This window comes from Canis lupus, chromosome 23 (genome assembly GCF_011100685.1).
Source record: "Canis lupus familiaris isolate Mischka breed German Shepherd chromosome 23, alternate assembly UU_Cfam_GSD_1.0, whole genome shotgun sequence".
In the NCBI taxonomy this organism is placed as follows: Eukaryota; Metazoa; Chordata; class Mammalia; order Carnivora; family Canidae; genus Canis; species Canis lupus.
Genome location: NC_049244.1, coordinates 26884791 through 26903256, shown reverse-complemented (window position 1 = coordinate 26903256; position 18466 = coordinate 26884791). Strand labels below are relative to the sequence as shown.

The following is an 18466-nucleotide window of genomic DNA, read 5'->3' as shown; positions in this document are numbered from 1 at the left end:
CTGAGGAGTATTACAGGAAGGGCACATTATCAAAAAGCGCTGGCTTAGAAGGAAGAAACTCCAAATCTTTGGCTCTTTGTTGCTTCACCCTCAGCCCTAAAGGAACATTACTATCTGCTACACGCATAGTTCAGAGGCAATTGGAACTAGAACCTGGTGGTTAACGGAGCTCATCCATCACCAGACTTCTTCTGAGGACTATTTCAGTAGCTGTGACAGCAAGGTATATCTCAGGTGTCCTGTGGCCAGAGCTGTGTCTTGGAGAAGTACCCATCTCCTTCATCTTCAGGACCTCCCAGGCTGGCCTACAGCCAACCAAACATCCGGCCTCAGGCAAAGTTATGTGCGCCCTGGCATCATCAGCCTCCTACCAACAAGTGGGGATGGAAGAGCTATTAGCCTGCCACAGGCCAAATGCCACCCAGGAGGGTGGAAAAGTATCCTGAGAAGTATGACAACCAGGCTGAATTTCTCCCTAGAACAAAGCATTCATGGCACCTCTCTTGGAGCATCTTATTTCCCCTCCAGTCTTTTGTCTGCTTCACTAGCTTCTAGAATATTTTTCTGATTCCTTGGTTTTAGGGCAATTTCTCTGCAGAGACCACAAAGGAATGAAGGCCTGACAGCCACGGGCTGCCCACAGAGTCCCCAACAGGCCACTTTCTGTTCTAGGCACATGTAAATGCCATTTTTAGGAATCCCAAGTTAATTTTATTTCTATTTTACCTACAAGTTTGGTTATTTTATTATTTCATGTGATATGTGCTGCAAAAGCTAAAAATTACAGAGAATTGTGATGCTTCATATGGGCAAGTCCTAATCCCCTAGTCAGGTATTCAAATTCAGTCGCTTAATAAAAAATTGCATTAAGGAGAACAATGAAGATAATTCAGCAAGCCCATGGAAAGAAAGGACATCTTAAATTTAAAAGTGAAAAAAAAAAAAAAAAAGCCTGGAAGACTGGAAATGTCAGAACCATCTTAGGAACACAGAAACACACATGAATCCTATGGGGTAAAGGACAGTGGTTTTTAATTATAACCCAAAGACATTTTGGAACAGGCCTTGTAAAATACATGCTGGAGGGGGAGAGGCCACCAAAACAGCTTCCATAAAGATTGCCAATGACCTCATGACCACAGCACGATCATGGGGTCAATGGCTAGTTCTGATTTTTAGTCTTAGGGCACCGACACGGTTGACAACCCCTCCATGCTGAGACACCCTCCACCTCCATCACCCACTCTTTTTGAATTTCCCTCAAACCTTTGAGCCACTTCCTTTCTGCCTCTTTTCTCTGCATGGCAGTCAGGGCTGGAATTCCCTGGGGCTCAGCTCCCTTCCTTCCTCAGTTATTTCATCCATGACCAAGTTTCAATTAGCATTTGCCAGCCGGGGTCTCCAGCCCAGAACTGATGTCCTGGTCCAGTCTTCCTGATCTCAGCAAAGACCCCTATTCATCCAGTTGCACAGGCCAAACCAGCCGGTCCCCTCCCTCTCTGCCATACCCTATTACCCAATCCCTAAACCCTATTACCCAAACCCTGGGGAGCTGTATGGCTCCATAGTTCTTAAATCAAACCACCTCTCCACATCTCTACCCTGACTGCAAGCTTAAGCTACAATCTCTAAATGTCTATAAAGTAATACTCCAACAATGTCCTAACTGCATCTACTCCTGCCCCCAATCCAATCTTCACATCTTTTCCCAAAGTATACATTTGGTATCACTCTTTAGCTTCTTCTCAAAACTCTCCAGTGGCTTTCTATTTTTTTTTTGTAAGATTTTATTTATTTAATCATGGGAGACACAGAGAGAGGCAGAGACACACAGGCAGAGGGAGAAGCAGGCTCCATGCAGGGAGCCTGACATGAGACTCGATCCCAGGACTCCAGGATCATCCCCTGGGCTGAAGGCGGCGCTAAACCGCTGAGCCACCAGAGCTGCCCCCTCCAGGGGCTTTCTATTGCATTTGGGATAAGATCCAAATCCTGAGCCTATAGGTGAACCCTACCTACCTCCCCAGCCTCCTCATGCAGCACTTACCCTTCCTTCTCTGTGGTTAAATCACAATGGCCTCCTTCCTATTCCTTGCAGCAAACATGCTCCATCCTCCTCATGGCCTTTGTCCAAGCTATTCCAATAACCACTAACCCTGACTCTTCTTCACCTGTTTGACCCCTTAGATCAAAGTGCAAACACCACTTCTTAATGGACCGCTTCCTCCTCCCACTGCCAGCCTGGGTCCCTTACTATGTTCTGCCCTAGAGCACTTACCCATTTGTGATGATACTTCCATCACTGACAGCCTGCTCTGTGTCTGTGTCTTCAGCTGCACTGTATGACTCATGTGACCAGGGACATTATCTGTACTGGCTCACTAAGGTACTCCTAGACACTACCATAGAGGGGTCATCAAAAGATCTGTTCAAAGGAGCATGAATGGATTCTGGCTCACTGCTACTGGGTCTTGGATTCATGCAGAGAGACAATGAAGCACAAGAATTTGTCTTGTTTCTTGGAGAGTGATCAAGACAAACATAGGCCCCCTCTCTCCCTGGAGGCTCAGATTAACTTCAATTTACTTCCCTAGACAGAACGGGAAGGTGGCAGGCCAAAGAAAATAGCAGGAGACAGAGGATCAAGAGGGGCTAGGGCAGGAGAGTCGCTCGATAAGAAAACAGAGGCCTTCAGACATCAGGGCCTACATTTTTTTTTCTCCATTCTGAGCATCTAAGCCTATGAGGTCCACCTACCACCTCCCCAAGCCTGAGGAACAGCCGATGACTACTCTGTGGGCTCACCACCACCCCCCACCCCTGGCCTGCCTCCCTCTTTAACTCACCTATGACTTTAATTTTCTCCTCTCTACTGGTATCTTTTCACTCCTACTTAAAGCAAACAAAACTTCCTCCACCTGTACTCTGTCTGAAACACCACTTCTGCTCTTTCCAAACTCATGTACTCTTAAACCCATGGAGGGAGGCCTCTGCCTTCTCCAACTCTTGAAAACTGCTCTTGCAAGATTTACCAGTAGACTCTGGTGACCAAACCCGGTGGGCCACCTAACCAGTGGTTTCTGACTCGACCTCTTTCCTGCTTTTATACTATTCTCTTCCCCCAGATTCTGTAACATCATGTTCTTCCTTTTCTCCCCTTGCTTCATAGAAGTCCTTTCTTTTTCTCTGGGTCCTCCCCAGAGCTCTCACCACGGTGCTTTTCTCTTGCCCCTCTCCAAGAACAAGTTCTCAGGTTCTCCATCCTGTCCCATGGCTTTGGCACCTCAACCAGTGGCTACTCAAAGTGTGGTCCTCAGCCATTGCTGGTCCACTGACTTTTTGTTAACAATCCATGACAAGATATGCACATGAAGTGAGAGTGAGCAGGTAGACAGTTTTCTAGCCACCATGTTTTTATTGTATTTTCAAAAGTATCATTTAATAGACTAGAAAAAGAGCAAACCAAATAAAAAAAAAAAAACAAAAACTGGTCCTCCACCACAGATAATTTGAAAAACACTTATCTAGCCTTACAGATTTATTGATTGATTGAGTTATAAGATTTTATCTATTTATTAGAGAATATGAGAGCACAAGGAGGGAGGAGTAGTAGGCAGAGGGAAAGGGAGAAGTAGGTTCCCCTATGAGCAGGGAGCCCATGCGAGGCTTGATCCCAGGACCCTGAGATCATGACCTGAGCTGAAGGCAGATGCTTAACCGACTGAGCCACCCAGGTACCCCTAGCTTTTATAGTTTTAAACTGGTTGATTAGCTTATTTGGGAAAACCAAGAGACTTCACAGTAAGAAAATAAAAAAACATTTTCAACTTCTCTAAAACAAAGCAAATTGACTAGGCAACCGAAGTACAATTGGGTTGGTACTTCCACCTGGGAATAATGAGTTGATTCTAGGTGGCAGCTGCCCCTCTGAGGTGGGTATGTGGCACCTAGATAACCACCTGAACTTCATTGTCTCTTGTCATTTTCCACCCTGTAGGCCTCTAGAGCATGTGCACCTCAGACAACTGAATTCCAGCCCAACAACCACAACTGTCTTCTGCAATGTTTCCTTGAGTGTCCCATGAGTCCCTCAGTCCTAACATGTCCATCATCAATCTCATTACCTCCCTAGCTCTGAATAGTTCCTCAAGCCCAGAGTTCTCCATCTTCACAAGTGACCATACTTCACATTTGAGTCACCTGAGTGTTATTTTAGGTTCCTCCCTCCCCTTTTATGATATGATCTTAGTGATTCTTCCTCTGTTTTTCTCTTTTAATTTGTCCATTCCCTCGATAAATGTTTATTAAGTTCTAGAGACACAACAGCAAACAAGATAGCCCTCTCCACCAGCAACACCTCACAGGTCACCTCTGGCCTCTTCTCTGCCCTTCTCCCCCCTCCCCTCCCTGCCCCTTCACCCTATCCCCCCATCCCCGCTCTCTCTTCCACTCTGAGGACATGCTCATTTATACACTATTTTGCCTTCATTCCTTCCCCACTCCTGCCAGATACCTTTTTAAAATGTCACAATCTTTTTTTTTTAATAAATTAATTTTTTATTGGTGTTCAATTTACCAACATACAGAATAACACCCAGTGCTCATCCCATCAAGTGTCCCCCTCAGTGCCCGTCACCCACTCACCCCCACCCCCCACCCTCCTCCCCTTCCACCACCTCTAGTTCGTTTCCCAGAACTTGCTTCGTTTCGAACATACATTCAATTTAGTGAAATAGAATCGGTCCATCTGATTTTTTGAGTGGGTTAGCCTCTCGACTTGGCTAAAGCCACGGTTTTTCAACCCAAGGTGGTGTGTTTGGAGGGTGGTGGGGGGGGCGGGTAGTAGGGAATTCCAGATCTGAATCTACTAGAGAGACTTCTTTTTTTGCTTCAAAACACACCTGCTCAGGCTTCCCTCACTTTTGGTTGCTTTGGGGGTCCCGAAGGGGCACCTCGTTGAGAGTCTTTGAGTTAAAGGGCCACATTCAGGCAATTTGAAAGGCCTAAAGATGGTTCCCTGTCTTCAGCAGTTTTAATAAAAAAAAATTTTTTTTTAAATAAAAAAAATAAAATGTCACAATCTGCTTGGCTTGGGGGTAGGTGAAGGTGTAGGGAAGATTAAGGGAAACCTTTTTAACATATTTCTCCTTTCATTCTGAATCGGTGTCTTACACTAATTAAAATTAAACTCTGCACTCCACTTGTAGAAATGAGGCCCTAATGCTCAGCAATCAGACAGAAAAGCAAATGATGAGTCATTTATATACTAGAGGCAAACTTTCATAATCCTGGGGATTTGGGATCTTCCATTTCATTAAAAGAAGCCACTTAGATTTTAAAGATCTGTCAGGTTCTTTTCTTTAGGTCAAGATGTTAAGCAGCACCATTTGGTTCTTGAAAGGGCAATGCATCTAGCTTAATCCAAGCTACTGAATTTCTGAGGATGAGTTGGCCCCCAAAGGACAAGGCAGGGAGGGATCTGCCTCACGACCCCTCCACTACCTACATTCTGAAGTCTCCATGGTCCAGGAGAAGACAAATTTAGCTCTAGGTAGATCATGCGGGTCAGTGCTCACCCCTCCATCATAAAGTGGAGTGACCCTAAGGGGCAGAGCCCAGAGCGGAGGGCCTGAGGGCAAAACCCCTGAGGTCTCACCTGGACAGTGGCTGGGAGTGTGGCTTTCTCCAATGGGTAGTGAGGCCTAGAGACCCAGTCTCCACTGAGGGGAGGCCTCCGAGGTGCTCTACAATCTGTGTCTGCCTTCTATGCCACCTCTCCTCCAGCTGAGACAGCCCCTCTCTGTCCCTGAGCACTACCCAGAAGAAGCAGCATGGCCCGATGATCATGGATGTGGCCTCTGGGTCAGACAGGCTGGCTTCAAACCTTAGTTCTGGCTCTCACAGTTGTAACTGGGCAAACCATAAAGCTTCTCTGTGCCTCAGTTTCTCTACCTACAAAACAGGGATAAGCCTTCAGAGGGGGTGAGATGAGAGTTAAGAGTACAGAGTGTGTAAAGTCTGTCAGTACAGGGTCTGCCTGGCACACAGAAGGATTCCCTCTGTGCAGTGAAATCCCACTTAAAATTCAAACAAAATGGCTCAGTCAGTTAAGCGGCTGCCTTTGGCTCAGGTCATGATCCTAGGGTCCTGCGTTCAAGCCCTGCATCGGGCTCCCTGCTCGGCATGGAGTCTGCTTCTCTCTCTCTTCCCTGCTTGCGTGCGAGCTCTCTCTCTCTCTCTCTCAAATAAATTAAAAAATAAAATAAATAAAATTCAAATAAAACCTGCAAATACATAAATATGGACCAGCAGCATATAATACAACCAGAGCGCCTAATCTTTTCCTCCTCTCTCTTTTCCTCTTGGGCATGGCAGGTACCTTCCTGTATTCTGTTGCAGGGGCTCCCAGCCAGTTTCTGTATCTTTGTAGGAAACCCTATCTGATGTACTGCACCTTAGCTGGCTTGAGTACGGCTCTATGTCACGTAATTAAAAGAACCCTGCCCAGAACAGGCTCCCTCTTCCCTCTGTTCATCCCAAACTCCAGCCAAACAGAACTTGACTCTCAGCCTTGAGCTTTCATTCCACACTCCTATCCTTACCAAAACCAGTACTGTCTGCTTCACCCCTCCATCCATCCCTCACTTTTCAGGACCCTCATTCTATACCACCCCTCTCCAAAACCTTCCCATTTGGCCACAGAACCTTCCTGCTCCACCCAAGTCCCACTGTACCCGTTGGCGCCTCTCTTGGAGAAAGACCTGGTCAGGCTGCACAGTCTCAGCCCCTGGGCAAATCTGTCATCCTCTCGGAGCTCTTTCCTCCTGTCTAAAAGGGAGCCACCACTGCCAGTGTGACCCCTTGACCAAAATTACTGTGAAGCATAAACCAGAAAATGTATGCAATGATTCTGGAATCATCAAAGGGCTTTCCAAACATATGAGCACTTTCCCAAGAAGCTCCAAAGAATGTAAAGGAATTTGAAGATGAACATGTAAGCCCTTTATCTGACATCATTCTGTCTCTTTACAATCCTCTGGGAACTCTGAAGAGCAGGAAATTCCAAGGGGCCCTACACATCCACTAGCCACACAAGACAGGCTCCGGAAGTACCTGGCAGCCAAACCTTTGTCTCAAAGGAGCAAAGGCGGCACCTCTGCTCTCCAACAGCCTTGAGACTCTTTGTCCCTGGAGCATTCAGTTCTAGGACTTGGAACACACAGTCTCCCCAAGCCTGCCCATAAATCTGCCCTTTAAATGTTCTGTGGTCCATAATAAATAATTTATATAAAGGGCTGGTTGGATGGAGCACAGCAGGATACAAGAGGGGAAAAACAAAACGCAGTAGCCCAGATTTAATTTGAGCAGCTAAAGTGCTCAGAGAAATCATCAGACCACACTGAAAGGAACAGAGTCATCTTTATATAATTCCCTTCGCCCTCTGTGGAAAATCATGATGGAGAGAGCCTGTAAATTATGGCACCTTCAGCTAATTTTACATGACACAGATACAGATGATTTTATTTTTCCTAATTGTGGAAAATAATGAAATCTTCTTTCCCTCCTTCCATCCATGTTCTCTATCCCAAAGTCCTTCTAATTTAAAACATTCAGTGGAAAAATAATACCGGGCCATTGTTCTTAAGAAAAAAAATCTAATCACTTTGAATTTAATTCTAATATGCAGAGAATATGAGCTTATCCTGTGTGATGGTACAATGACAAAATGAGTTAATTACCATCTCATCGTAAGACGGATCTGCTTGTCATAGGAACAGGAGCCATTATTTCACACAAAATAATGACCCAGATAAAAAGTAATGACTGTACACTCTAGCCGCCAGTGGCGCAGCTTCATCTTGGCCTAAGTGAATGGCAATTAACAAGTGTCACCACTCTCTATATATACAAATAGGGACCAGGCTGGCTATTCATTAAATATTTACTGAAAAGTCACAAATGGTTTTTAGCATATTTCTTCTCAGGAAGCTCTGAGGATCTTCTACTTGTGTGATGACAGAAAAATTTACACATATGTAAAATTCTTCTATCAGCTGGAATAGCTGTTGATCCTAGAGAGGGGCATTCAGTTCCCCTCCACTCTTTGCACACTGAAGCAGTGTTTTCTCCAGCAATCTTGTCCAACAACAGAAAAGAGGAGCAGAAGGAAGGAGGCCCAGATCCATCATTTTGTCCCTCTTCTGCCTATCATGGCCACTGGCTGAGAAACTAAAGCTACATCCTACACTGATAGCCAGAAATACTGGATCCTTCCAGGTCGTGCCCTCAGCTGCAGTGGACAGTGAGGGACAAATGGTGGGATGATCTCAAGACTCCTGAGTTGTTGGCAGAAAACTTTATGTGTACCCACTGACCATGACCATGAATCACCTCTCTACTGAGAGGAACAGAGGGGAGAGATTCTGGGAGACAAGCTCCAAGCTCCAAGACAAGCTCCTAGAAATCTCCTAGTGTGCAAACTGTCTAGTCTGTCTGGACCCAATGCTTTTTGTTTAATCAGGCATATTGCAGGAGCAGGATGGCACCATGGACTTTTTAGGGTGTATAATTTTCAAAATGTTAAAAACAATTTTTATACAAACATAGAATGAGGGATCCCTGGGTGGCGCAGCGGTTTAGCGCCTGCCTTTGGCCCAGGGCGCAATCCTGGAGACCCGGGATCGAATCCCACGTCGGGCTCCCGGTGCATGGAGCCTGCTTCTCCCTCTGCCTATGTCTCTGCCTCTCTCTCTCTCTGTGTGACTATCATAAATAAAAAAACAAAAACGAAAACAAAAACAAAAACCACTTTCTTTCTGAAAAAAGAAACATCGAATGAGCAGGTGTCAATGATTTATTTAACTAATACTAAAGTGAACCATCTAAAACTGATATGCACCCATGCATGTAAACACACACATACCACACAGATGTCTACCTGCATGACAGATGCTACACACACCAGGATCTGAGAGCCCACTAGTCAGGCTATTTTCTCAAGACCGGATACGGGCACAATGTAACAGGCCAGTCATGCAGTAAGCTTGTTTGGTTAAGACGAAGGTACCAAATCATATGGGGTTTTTGTTTGTTTATTTGTTTAAATATTTATTTATTTATTTATTTATTTATTTTTAATTTTTTTATTTGAGAGGGAACATGCATGTGTCGGGGGAGGAGCAGAGGGAGAGAATCTCAAGCAGGCTCCCTGCTCTGTGTGGAGCCTGACACCGGGCTTGATTCCATGACCCTGAGATCATGACCTCAGCTGAAACCAAGAGTCAGCTGCTCAACTGACTGAGCTGCCCAGGTCTGCCCCAGATCATATGTTTTTAAAAGAGATACTTGATAGTATACACAGAGCCTCATGCACTAATCTTAACCCACTTAGCCCTCAAAACTTCCAAGCATTCCAAGTCTTGTTTACAAGCCTATTTCTAAAATGACTTTTCCCAGTACTCAGATCATGGGGTAAGTTCCACCTCTAACATATCACTACCCAAGTTTATCAGAACATTTTATAACAATTCACAAAAGAGGACCCTATTTATACAGATGTGTGAACAAAATTTACCTTTTACCCACATTTCTGAGATAATGATCTGAATTCCACCAGAGTAGAAAGTCTCCACCATCCTAGTAAAATTATCAGAGACACTGACCTATGATGTCATGTGACTCCCAATCTGCAGGTCTTGCTCCTCCACACACACACACACACACACACACACACACACACACGAGGGGCTAACCCTAGGGCTTTGTCAGGCCTGAACACTCAATAAATGTTGAAGGGAGGGAGGCAGGAAGGGAACAGCAACAAAAGAGTTACTGGGTGGGGAGCCTGGGTGCCTCAGTGGTTAGGCATCTGCCTTTGACTCAGGTCATGATCCTGGGGTCCTGGGATTGAGTCCTGCATCACATCAGGCTTCCCACAGGGAGCCTGCTTCTCCCTCTACCTATGTCTCTGTCTCTGTCTCTGTCTCTTATGAATAAATAAATAAAATCTTTAAAAAAGTCACTGGGTATTTAACAAGATAATATAATTATTTCATTCTTTTGTAAAAATCCTCTGAAGAGCCTCTACTGCATTTACAGCAGAGTCCTGGCCCCTACCACCATCCCTTAGACTCCCTTTCTCTCCCAAAGCTTGATCTTTTTGACTCCCCTCACTTGCTCCTGCACCACACCTTCACACATGCTGCTCCCTCTGTTTGTAGGGCTCCCCAACCTTCCCTGGGCAGCCCCATCACTAGGTTACTCCTCCTCATCCCTTCTTAGTGCAGAGGGACCTCCCCAGACCACATGGTGTCTACTTGCTCCTCTGCCTTGCTGCTTCCCTGCTGGTAATGCTCATCACACTCCTCCAGGGTCTGCCTTCCAGGTATGACGACATGAGGGCAGGGGTCACAGCTATTTCATTCTCTGTGTCCAAGCACCAAGCAGGCAAGTACTATTTCTGGTCCAAAGTTGATGGCCATCACTTCTTATTAATGAATTTACTAACTGACAGATCAGATCTCAAACAAACCATAATCACCTCTACAGGATAGGGAACTGTCAAACATTGTGCAAGACTGGGTGACAGAGAAAAAAGCATTGAGGAATGAACTTAGCCCCAGTTTGGGCAAGGACATTCCTTCTGCAGTAGATGTCACATTGAAAGTGGACCCTGCAATTCGGGTAGGAAACCTCATATGGCATGAAGAGAAGTTCAAAACCAGACAATTTCTGGGCAGAGAATGATTCTCCTGCAAGTGGGCAATTTTCCCTGATATAACTGCATGCCAATGGATACAGCATTCTGGGATGCTCTCACACTAGAAGGAAAGATGGCTCATGGCAATGAAGACCCACAGGATAAGTAGAAGGTGGGATCTGGGCTGGAGGTGCTATCACACCACCGTGAAGGTTTGAAGGGAGTCCCAGCAATGGGTCCACAGGCCTGTCAGCTATTAATGCCACTACAGCTTTAAAAGACAAGGTCCAGGGACCTGCCTGCCCAGGAAGGGGGGAAGCTACCATGTTCCCAAGTCATCTTCAGCCTGAGCAATGTGTGTAGTGGTGGGGGTGGGGTGGTTTGCACCCTTGCAGGACTGCTCAAAGACCCACATTCAAGAAGGCACAGGCTCTGCCCCAGCCTGTGAAGTGTGGCTGAACTAACCAAGTTAGCCCCAGCCAGTTTGTACTGCAAACCTGTTCAGTTGTCTACAGGGCTCACCTTCTTAATGAACTCTGGGATGAGTTTTTGGCCTGTCAGGTGGTCTAAGGAGGAACAGCAATCTAATTCCAAGATGTAGCGTTCATTGTGGAGATCACTTTTCTGAGATCTGAAGAGAGGAAAAAAAACACACAAAGATTAAGATTTTGTACTACACACACACACACACGCACACCTGAATGAACAGTTGGGTATTTAATGAAACCCCAAATTCTTTCCTGAAAGTAAATGTCAAAAAGGCACTACTGAAAAATAATTTATGGTAAAACTCAAATTTTACACACACACACACACACACACACACACACACACACATAAAATTATACACATCATGGAAAGACCTCTAAGACATAGTATCAAGTTATAGACATTTAGCACAATATAGTGTATGCATTAAAACCACACACACACACACTCCCATAATGTTTATTTCCCATGTGTTTATATCTACCAAGGCACAGACAAAGAGACACACCAAACCAATAATAGATTTACCTCTGGGGGATGGAGAGGGTCTGCATGGGAACTGGACCAAGGGGTGGTGTGGTACCTGAAAGTAACTGTAGCTATATCCCTAATTTTCTTTTCACTTTTTTTTTTTGAAGAGAATATATTCTTACAGCACTTAGAAAATTAAAATTAATTTTAAAAGACTTTTAAAAGGTCTTTTACAAATCCTTTTTTTAAAAGGTTCATCCCCTACAGAAGGCAATCTGGCAAACTCTATCAAAATTAAAGATGCACTAAAGAAAGAATATAAAGAACTTTAGTTCTGGGGAAAGAGTGATTATCAAGGCTGTTTGTGGCAAACAACTGCAGTCTTCTGGTCGGTGCAGAGGTGTCCAGCACAGCCCCGCCATCTCCCCACACAGGGGGTGTGGCCGCCTCCCTCTTTCCCACCATGTAGATGTGCAAATGATACAAAACTACGCACATTCAGGAGAGCCAGCAGCAAGGGATCACCAGAAAGAAAACCCACCACTTCATGCCATTGTTTTGAGGGGCTCCTATATGACACTTACATAGGCCTGAGGAATTCCCAGAAGCCACATGATTATCAGAAATGGAAGATGATTCCTTGGCCCACTGAGTCAGGCATAAGGCAAGAGAAAGTGGATTGCTGCTAAGTGTCAGCAGGGCATGTATGCTCTCTCTCTCTCTAGGTAGCTGTCATGGAGATCAGGACTCAGGACTAGGGTCCTGGGCTCTGCCCAAGGCTTCCAGCACAAGCACAGCCACTCCCCACTGGCTGAGAGGTGAACAAGGCTCTCCCGGCCCACTTATGAGGAGCTCTACCAAAGAGGGGCCCATGCCAGCCCCTGTAAGAACAGGTGTGGCCATAAAATTCTTAAAGTGGGGACTTTCACACCAAACTCCTGATACACACGTATCCTGCCAAATAAATGGCTTCTGAATGCATATTTGCTACATTTTAAAAATGAATTTCTAAGATTCTTCTATATTATTAAAATCAATTTATGCTACCGTTAACTATCTGGGTATGATTTACATAAAATTCAAAAGTGCAAAAATTTTAAAGAGGATTTGGTTTTTCACAGGTGTGCAATGGGGGAAGCAATGTGAATTGCATTATCTTGACTTTATTTTTCCTTCCTGAAAGGAAACACATCCTTTCAGGAGTAGGGACTGAGATATATACTTTTGATATGTAAAAGAATAAACAGACTTAAAACTGCTCAAACTGGAATAAACTAACTCTGAAAGAAGAAACCAGTTCTGTGCTCCAGACTTCTTGCATTAAGACTTTGTCAGACTAGACGCATGTTTTCATCCTTCCCCCACATTCTCATCCTCTACCACCCCAAACAGAAAACATATTAAGAGAAACTAAAGCAGAAGATTTCAGACTTTTGAAAGAGAAGACTTGGTCATGATACACAGTCATGGGTATTGTGGGGTCTCAAACAATGAAGACAGGCATGGGAGGAGAGTGTTCTAAGATGTGAAATCCCAGCTGCTCTGTCACATGAAGACAAATGTCAGACCTTGGAGGTTATTTATAAACACCCACTAAGATTTTAAATGAGTAGGTTGAAAAACGGTAATCATTTTAAGTAAGTCGACACTATAGCCACTCAGTAAAACACTCAGAAAATTAATGGAGTCGGTCTTTCAGCAAATCCAAACCAGGTTCACAAGGAATAAGCTCTAGTACAGGATCTAGTAACCACCATCTTTGGTTCTAGAACCAGAAGTAGTATAGGAAGGAAGGCAGCTCTGGTTCATTTTAGCAGATAATTTACTCAGTTATATTTGAACTGAAATGAGCACAAAATATCTACAAAAATAGGCGTTGACAAATTTTCTAGATAAAACATGAAAAATACACATCTTGACCTATTGTCTTGGCAAAGCAAATCCAATGTCTACTGAAGGAATAGATGAGCAAATAATAGGTCGTCTCTTGCCTTTAGGAATTACCTCCAGAATATTTAAAAAATATTTTATTTATTTCAGAGAAAGAGAAAGAGAGAAAGAGCACACAAGTGAGAGAGAGAGCATGAGAGAGAGCACACACAAGCATGGGGGAGGGGTAGAGGGAGAAGTTGACTCCCCGTTGAGCAGAGAGCTGCATGTGGGACTTGATCCCAGGACCCTGTAATCATGACCTGAGCTGAAGGCAGACTTTTACCTGACTGAGCCACTCAGGCACCCCTATCTCCAGAATTTAACTACAGTAAATATGGTGGCTGTGGTGAACATACCCCTAAGGTGACCCCTTCCTCCCAATCACTTCCACCTGCTGTTCATGCCTTTATAAAACCCTCCCCTTGAGTGAGGGCAGGACCTGCACTTCTAACCACCAGAATTTGGCAGAGGATGGGGTGTCACTCCTGTGATTACACTATGCTGTAAGGCTCCATTCCAGCGGGCTGGGGCTACATATTCCTCTTGCTGGCTTTGAAGAAGTAAACTGCCATGTAATGAAAGGGTCATGTGGCAGCTCCTGGCCAACAGTTGACAACAAACTAGGGATTTTTGTTTGCAATAGGATGACTACAAGGATATGAATCCTGTGAAGAACCTAAGGGAGCAGTGGAAACAGATCTTTCCATAGTTGATCCTCTGTTGAGATTATGGCCCCCGCCAACACCTATATTGTAACCTAATGAGACCTGGCACAAAGAACTCAGATAAGCTACAGGAATGTGTGATAAATAAGGCATGTTGTTTTGAGCCACTAAATTTGTGGTAATTTATTACAGAGCATAGAAAAATAATATAGTTGCTGAGTAGGAAGACACGGCAGCTTCATGCTCACAATAAGCCTCCCACTGGTGACTAAGTCTAGGCTCAGGCACACAAGATCCATTCAGACACCTGAGAGCAGTCACTAACGGTGATGAGTGCTCCATGTCTCTGAGGGTAAGGATCACCCTGGGAAAGAGAAGCAGACACTCAACAGAAGTTGCTCTAGGTGTCAGGGTGTGGCCTGTGATCAAGGGATCACATCAGGAAGGAATAGATACTCTGCAGTCAATCAAGTTCCTATGGAAGAAGTATTAACATAAAACTCTCAGCTGAGAAGGCATTTGCCTCCTGTGAGGAAGAGAAACACCACTTAGGTTTCCCCAAAGGCCATGTCCTTGTGTTATTCTGGAAAAGGAAATGAGAAACCATCCAACTTCCCCTGGACCAGAAGCTGTGATGGCTTCCACTTCTGGAAAGGACAGAGGGATCTGGATTTAAACCATAAGAAAAAGGAGGGACACAGAATGTGTTTTGGAGATGTAGGATTAACTACCTAAAGTCTCCCTCATCTGGAAATTAACACCTAATACTCTGAGATTAAATGTGAGCACTCAAAGAAGAGCACTGCTAACAGTGAAATGTGCTTTGCCACCTCCCTCCATTGCCTATTCCATAATTTCCTCCAGATTTATCATTTATAGGCTACAGGTGCTAAAGCAAACTAGAGGTGGGTTGCTGACCATAAATAAATATTTATTTATCTACTTATTTATTTATCTATTTATACTTCCTGTGTCTTGTTTCTTTCACCGTTAAATGGGAATATTATTAGTAGCTGTCTCTTAGCATCATTGCAAGGGTTAAATAAGACAAAAGCATGTAAAGCCCTTAGCATAGGGCATGGCAGGAGGTCTGGCCTCAGCAAACATTAGCCACTGCTGATGTAGTGACTATCATCTATAACTGCATTCTTTACTTTTCAAACACGCATCATAGTTTATAATTACTCATTTGATAAGTACTGACCACAACTACTATTATGCGCCAGGCACTGCTCTTCAGCATACGTCAACAGACAGAAGAGACAAAGATCTCTGCTCTCGTGGATCTTACAATCTAGTGAAGGGGGACAGGCAAAAAACAATAAACATACATGAGCACATAACAGAGTATGTTCAGTGGTGGTAAGTGTAGAAGAAAAAAGAAACAGAGCAAGGTGAAAAGAATCAGGAGTGTGTGAGAGGAAGATGTGGGGGTTTTTGTTGTTGTTTTTAAAGATTTATTTATTTATTTTAGAGAGAGAAAGAGAGAGAGAGAGAGAGCACGAACAGAGGAGGGGCAGAAAAAGAGGGGGAGAGAGAATCCTCAAACAGACTCCCCACTGAACATGGAACTCGATGTAGGTCTTGATGCCAGGACCCTGAGATCATAACCTGACTTGAAACCAAGATGTGGCTGCCCAACCAACTGAGCCACTCAGGTGCCCCTGGAAGTTGCAGTTTTAATGAGGGTGGTCTGGGCCTTGCTGAGAAGGTGACATTTATAATACAAGATCTATGAGAAGTGAGGGATTTGGCCATGCTGATATCCAGGATAAGAGTTTCCAGGCAGAGGGAATAACCAGTACAAAGGCCCTGAGGCAAGACAATACAAAAAGGCCCTGTGGCTGGAGCTCAGTGAATAAAGGGCAGAGGAGGAGAGAAGACATGGCTAGATAGTCAAGAGCAAGGTAACATAGATCTTACAGGCCACTACTGTAAAGACAGTAGTTTTTACAAAGAATGACAGGGGAAGCCCTTGGAAGTACTAAACAGAAGTAACATGATCTGATTTATTTTACAAGGATCCCTCTGGCTATAGGAGGCAGCTAAGAGATTAACTCAGTCTTCTAATGGGGAGATGATGATGGCTCAGGGTAGGTTGTTAGCAGTTTAACAGTAGTCACAAAGGCTAGATTCTGGATATATTTTCAAGGTGGAACCTTTAAGACTTCCTTATAGGGTGTAGAGGGAAGAAAGCAGATCAGGGTGACTAAGAATTTTTGTCCCAGTAACTGGGAGAGTGGATGAAGTTACCACAGCTATGATGGGGAAGGTTGTGGGTGGCACAGTTTTGGGGGAAGGTCAACAATTCCGTTTCAGATGTGCTGAACTTGACTTATGCAGCAGACGTCTAAGTATAGATGTCTGGTAGACAGTTTAATACATATTTCAGTCTGGATTTCTGGAGATACAAATTTGAGAGCCATCAGCTTCCATGTATTTAAAGCATAAGATTGGATGAGATTTCAATTAATGTAGAGAAAGAACTGTCAAGGACTGACCCTTGGGACCCTCCACTGTGAAGACATTGGGAGAAAAGAGAAGAAAACTCAAAGAAGAAGAAGGAGAAACCAGAGAGGAAGGAAGAAAACCAAAAGAACATGCTGTCTGTCCTAAAAGCAAAATGCAGGAAGCATGTCAAGGGGCAAGGTATGGGCTACCCTGTGAACTGTTTCAATAAAGAAATTCATAATCTTCTCTTCAATTTACCAATGGTCTTGAAATCCCCAAAGGGAAAGTAGATTTAGTCCACCCTATGGAAATAAGTGCAAAGAAATCTGTTTATATTATGATTAAATTATGATTATTAAATTAACCCATCGATTTGGGTTTCCAACAGCTTAGTTCCTTGAAAAAGTAAAAACACCTTCATGCTGCTAGGCCATTTCTCAAAAACTGTGTGTGGGGGAAAATTAACTAAACAGCTCTAACCCATCTCACATCTTGAGGCCCCCACTTGTACACAGCATTGGAGAATTGAGGTGGGCTTACTTCCATTCCAAGGGGATTTTCTGAAAGGAAGAAGAATAAAAAGGATATTACTGAGCAGAGGTGTGATGCGCTGGTGGTAACAAGGCACATATACACGGCAGTCCCGACTGCTCAGGATGCTGGAGAAGCAGCTAAGACTTCACAGCCCACTTAAGTTTTAAAAAGGCATCACAACAGGACAACTAAACGTAGCGTGGTACCCTAGACTGGGTCCCAGAACTAAAAGAGGACATTAATAGAAAAATTGATGAAATCCAAATAAAATCCACAATTTAGTTAACAGTAATGTATCAGTGTCAATTTCTTAGTTTTGACAAATGTACCAGGGTAACATAAAATAGTAATGCCTGGGGATCTCGATGAAGTGCATAAGGGAATTCTCTGTAATTTCTTTGTAACTTTTCCGTTAAATCTATAATTATACCAGAGTAAAATTTATTGTTTTAAAAGAAAGAAAGCCATTCTAGACTTTTGGGTATGTGTATTTCCCATTTTGACTCTGTAATATTTATTCTCCAAGTCAGTGTCTCTAGACTAAACTATACCTACACCTCTGCCTGCCTATACTTCTCATATCAGAGACCCCTCAAATCACAATGGGGCAATGTCTAAAACAACTGGGTCTGGAGGAGAAAATGAAATGACCTTTGATGTGCCCCAACTTCAGGCACTGGAACATTCTAACAAGCAAACCTTGGGCTCTGTAAATCAGATAGGGTTTCCCACAGGGCAGGCATCCTCAGCCTTAGCTGCATTTAACTTTGGAAGCACTTTGGGAGCTCTCATAAATTCTGATTAGTTTTAGGTATGGCCTGGGCTACAGGATTTCGGAAATTCCCAAGTGATTCTAATGTGGAGAGTGAAGAACCACTGCCCAGGTAGGGTATGTTGTATCTGCCACTGTCTTGGAGATCTTCCCTGGACAAGAACTGAACAAGTCCATGGAAAGAGAAAACAGAAAAAGAATGACTTGTAGAGACCAATAATGTAGACTCCTATACCCCCAGAAGAAAACAAACCTTCAAAAAAAAAAAAGAGATTAAAGAAATACAAAATAGAAATGAGGACCTTTCTCTATGCCTCTTTTGGTCAAAAAAACTTCGAAAGGATATCTGACTTCTTGCTCCCTTCTCTTCATTTTTACTTTTTTATTGTGGTGAAAATATACATAACATAACATTTATCATTTTAGCCGTTTCTACATGTGCATTCAATGTCA

The 18466-nt window shown here is 43.8% G+C and overlaps 1 protein-coding gene across 2 annotated transcripts in view; it reads right to left on the bottom strand.

Annotated features, from left to right (window-relative positions):
- The window catches only part of RFTN1 (raftlin, lipid raft linker 1), a 200672-nt gene that overhangs the window by 82286 nt on the left and 99920 nt on the right, over positions 1-18466 (bottom strand). For both annotated transcript variants that reach the window (XM_038570760.1, XM_038570759.1), the window contains exon 4: positions 11222-11330. In XM_038570760.1, the coding sequence (XP_038426688.1) occupies positions 11222-11330 (109 nt within the window). The remainder of the gene's footprint in view (positions 1-11221; positions 11331-18466) is intronic.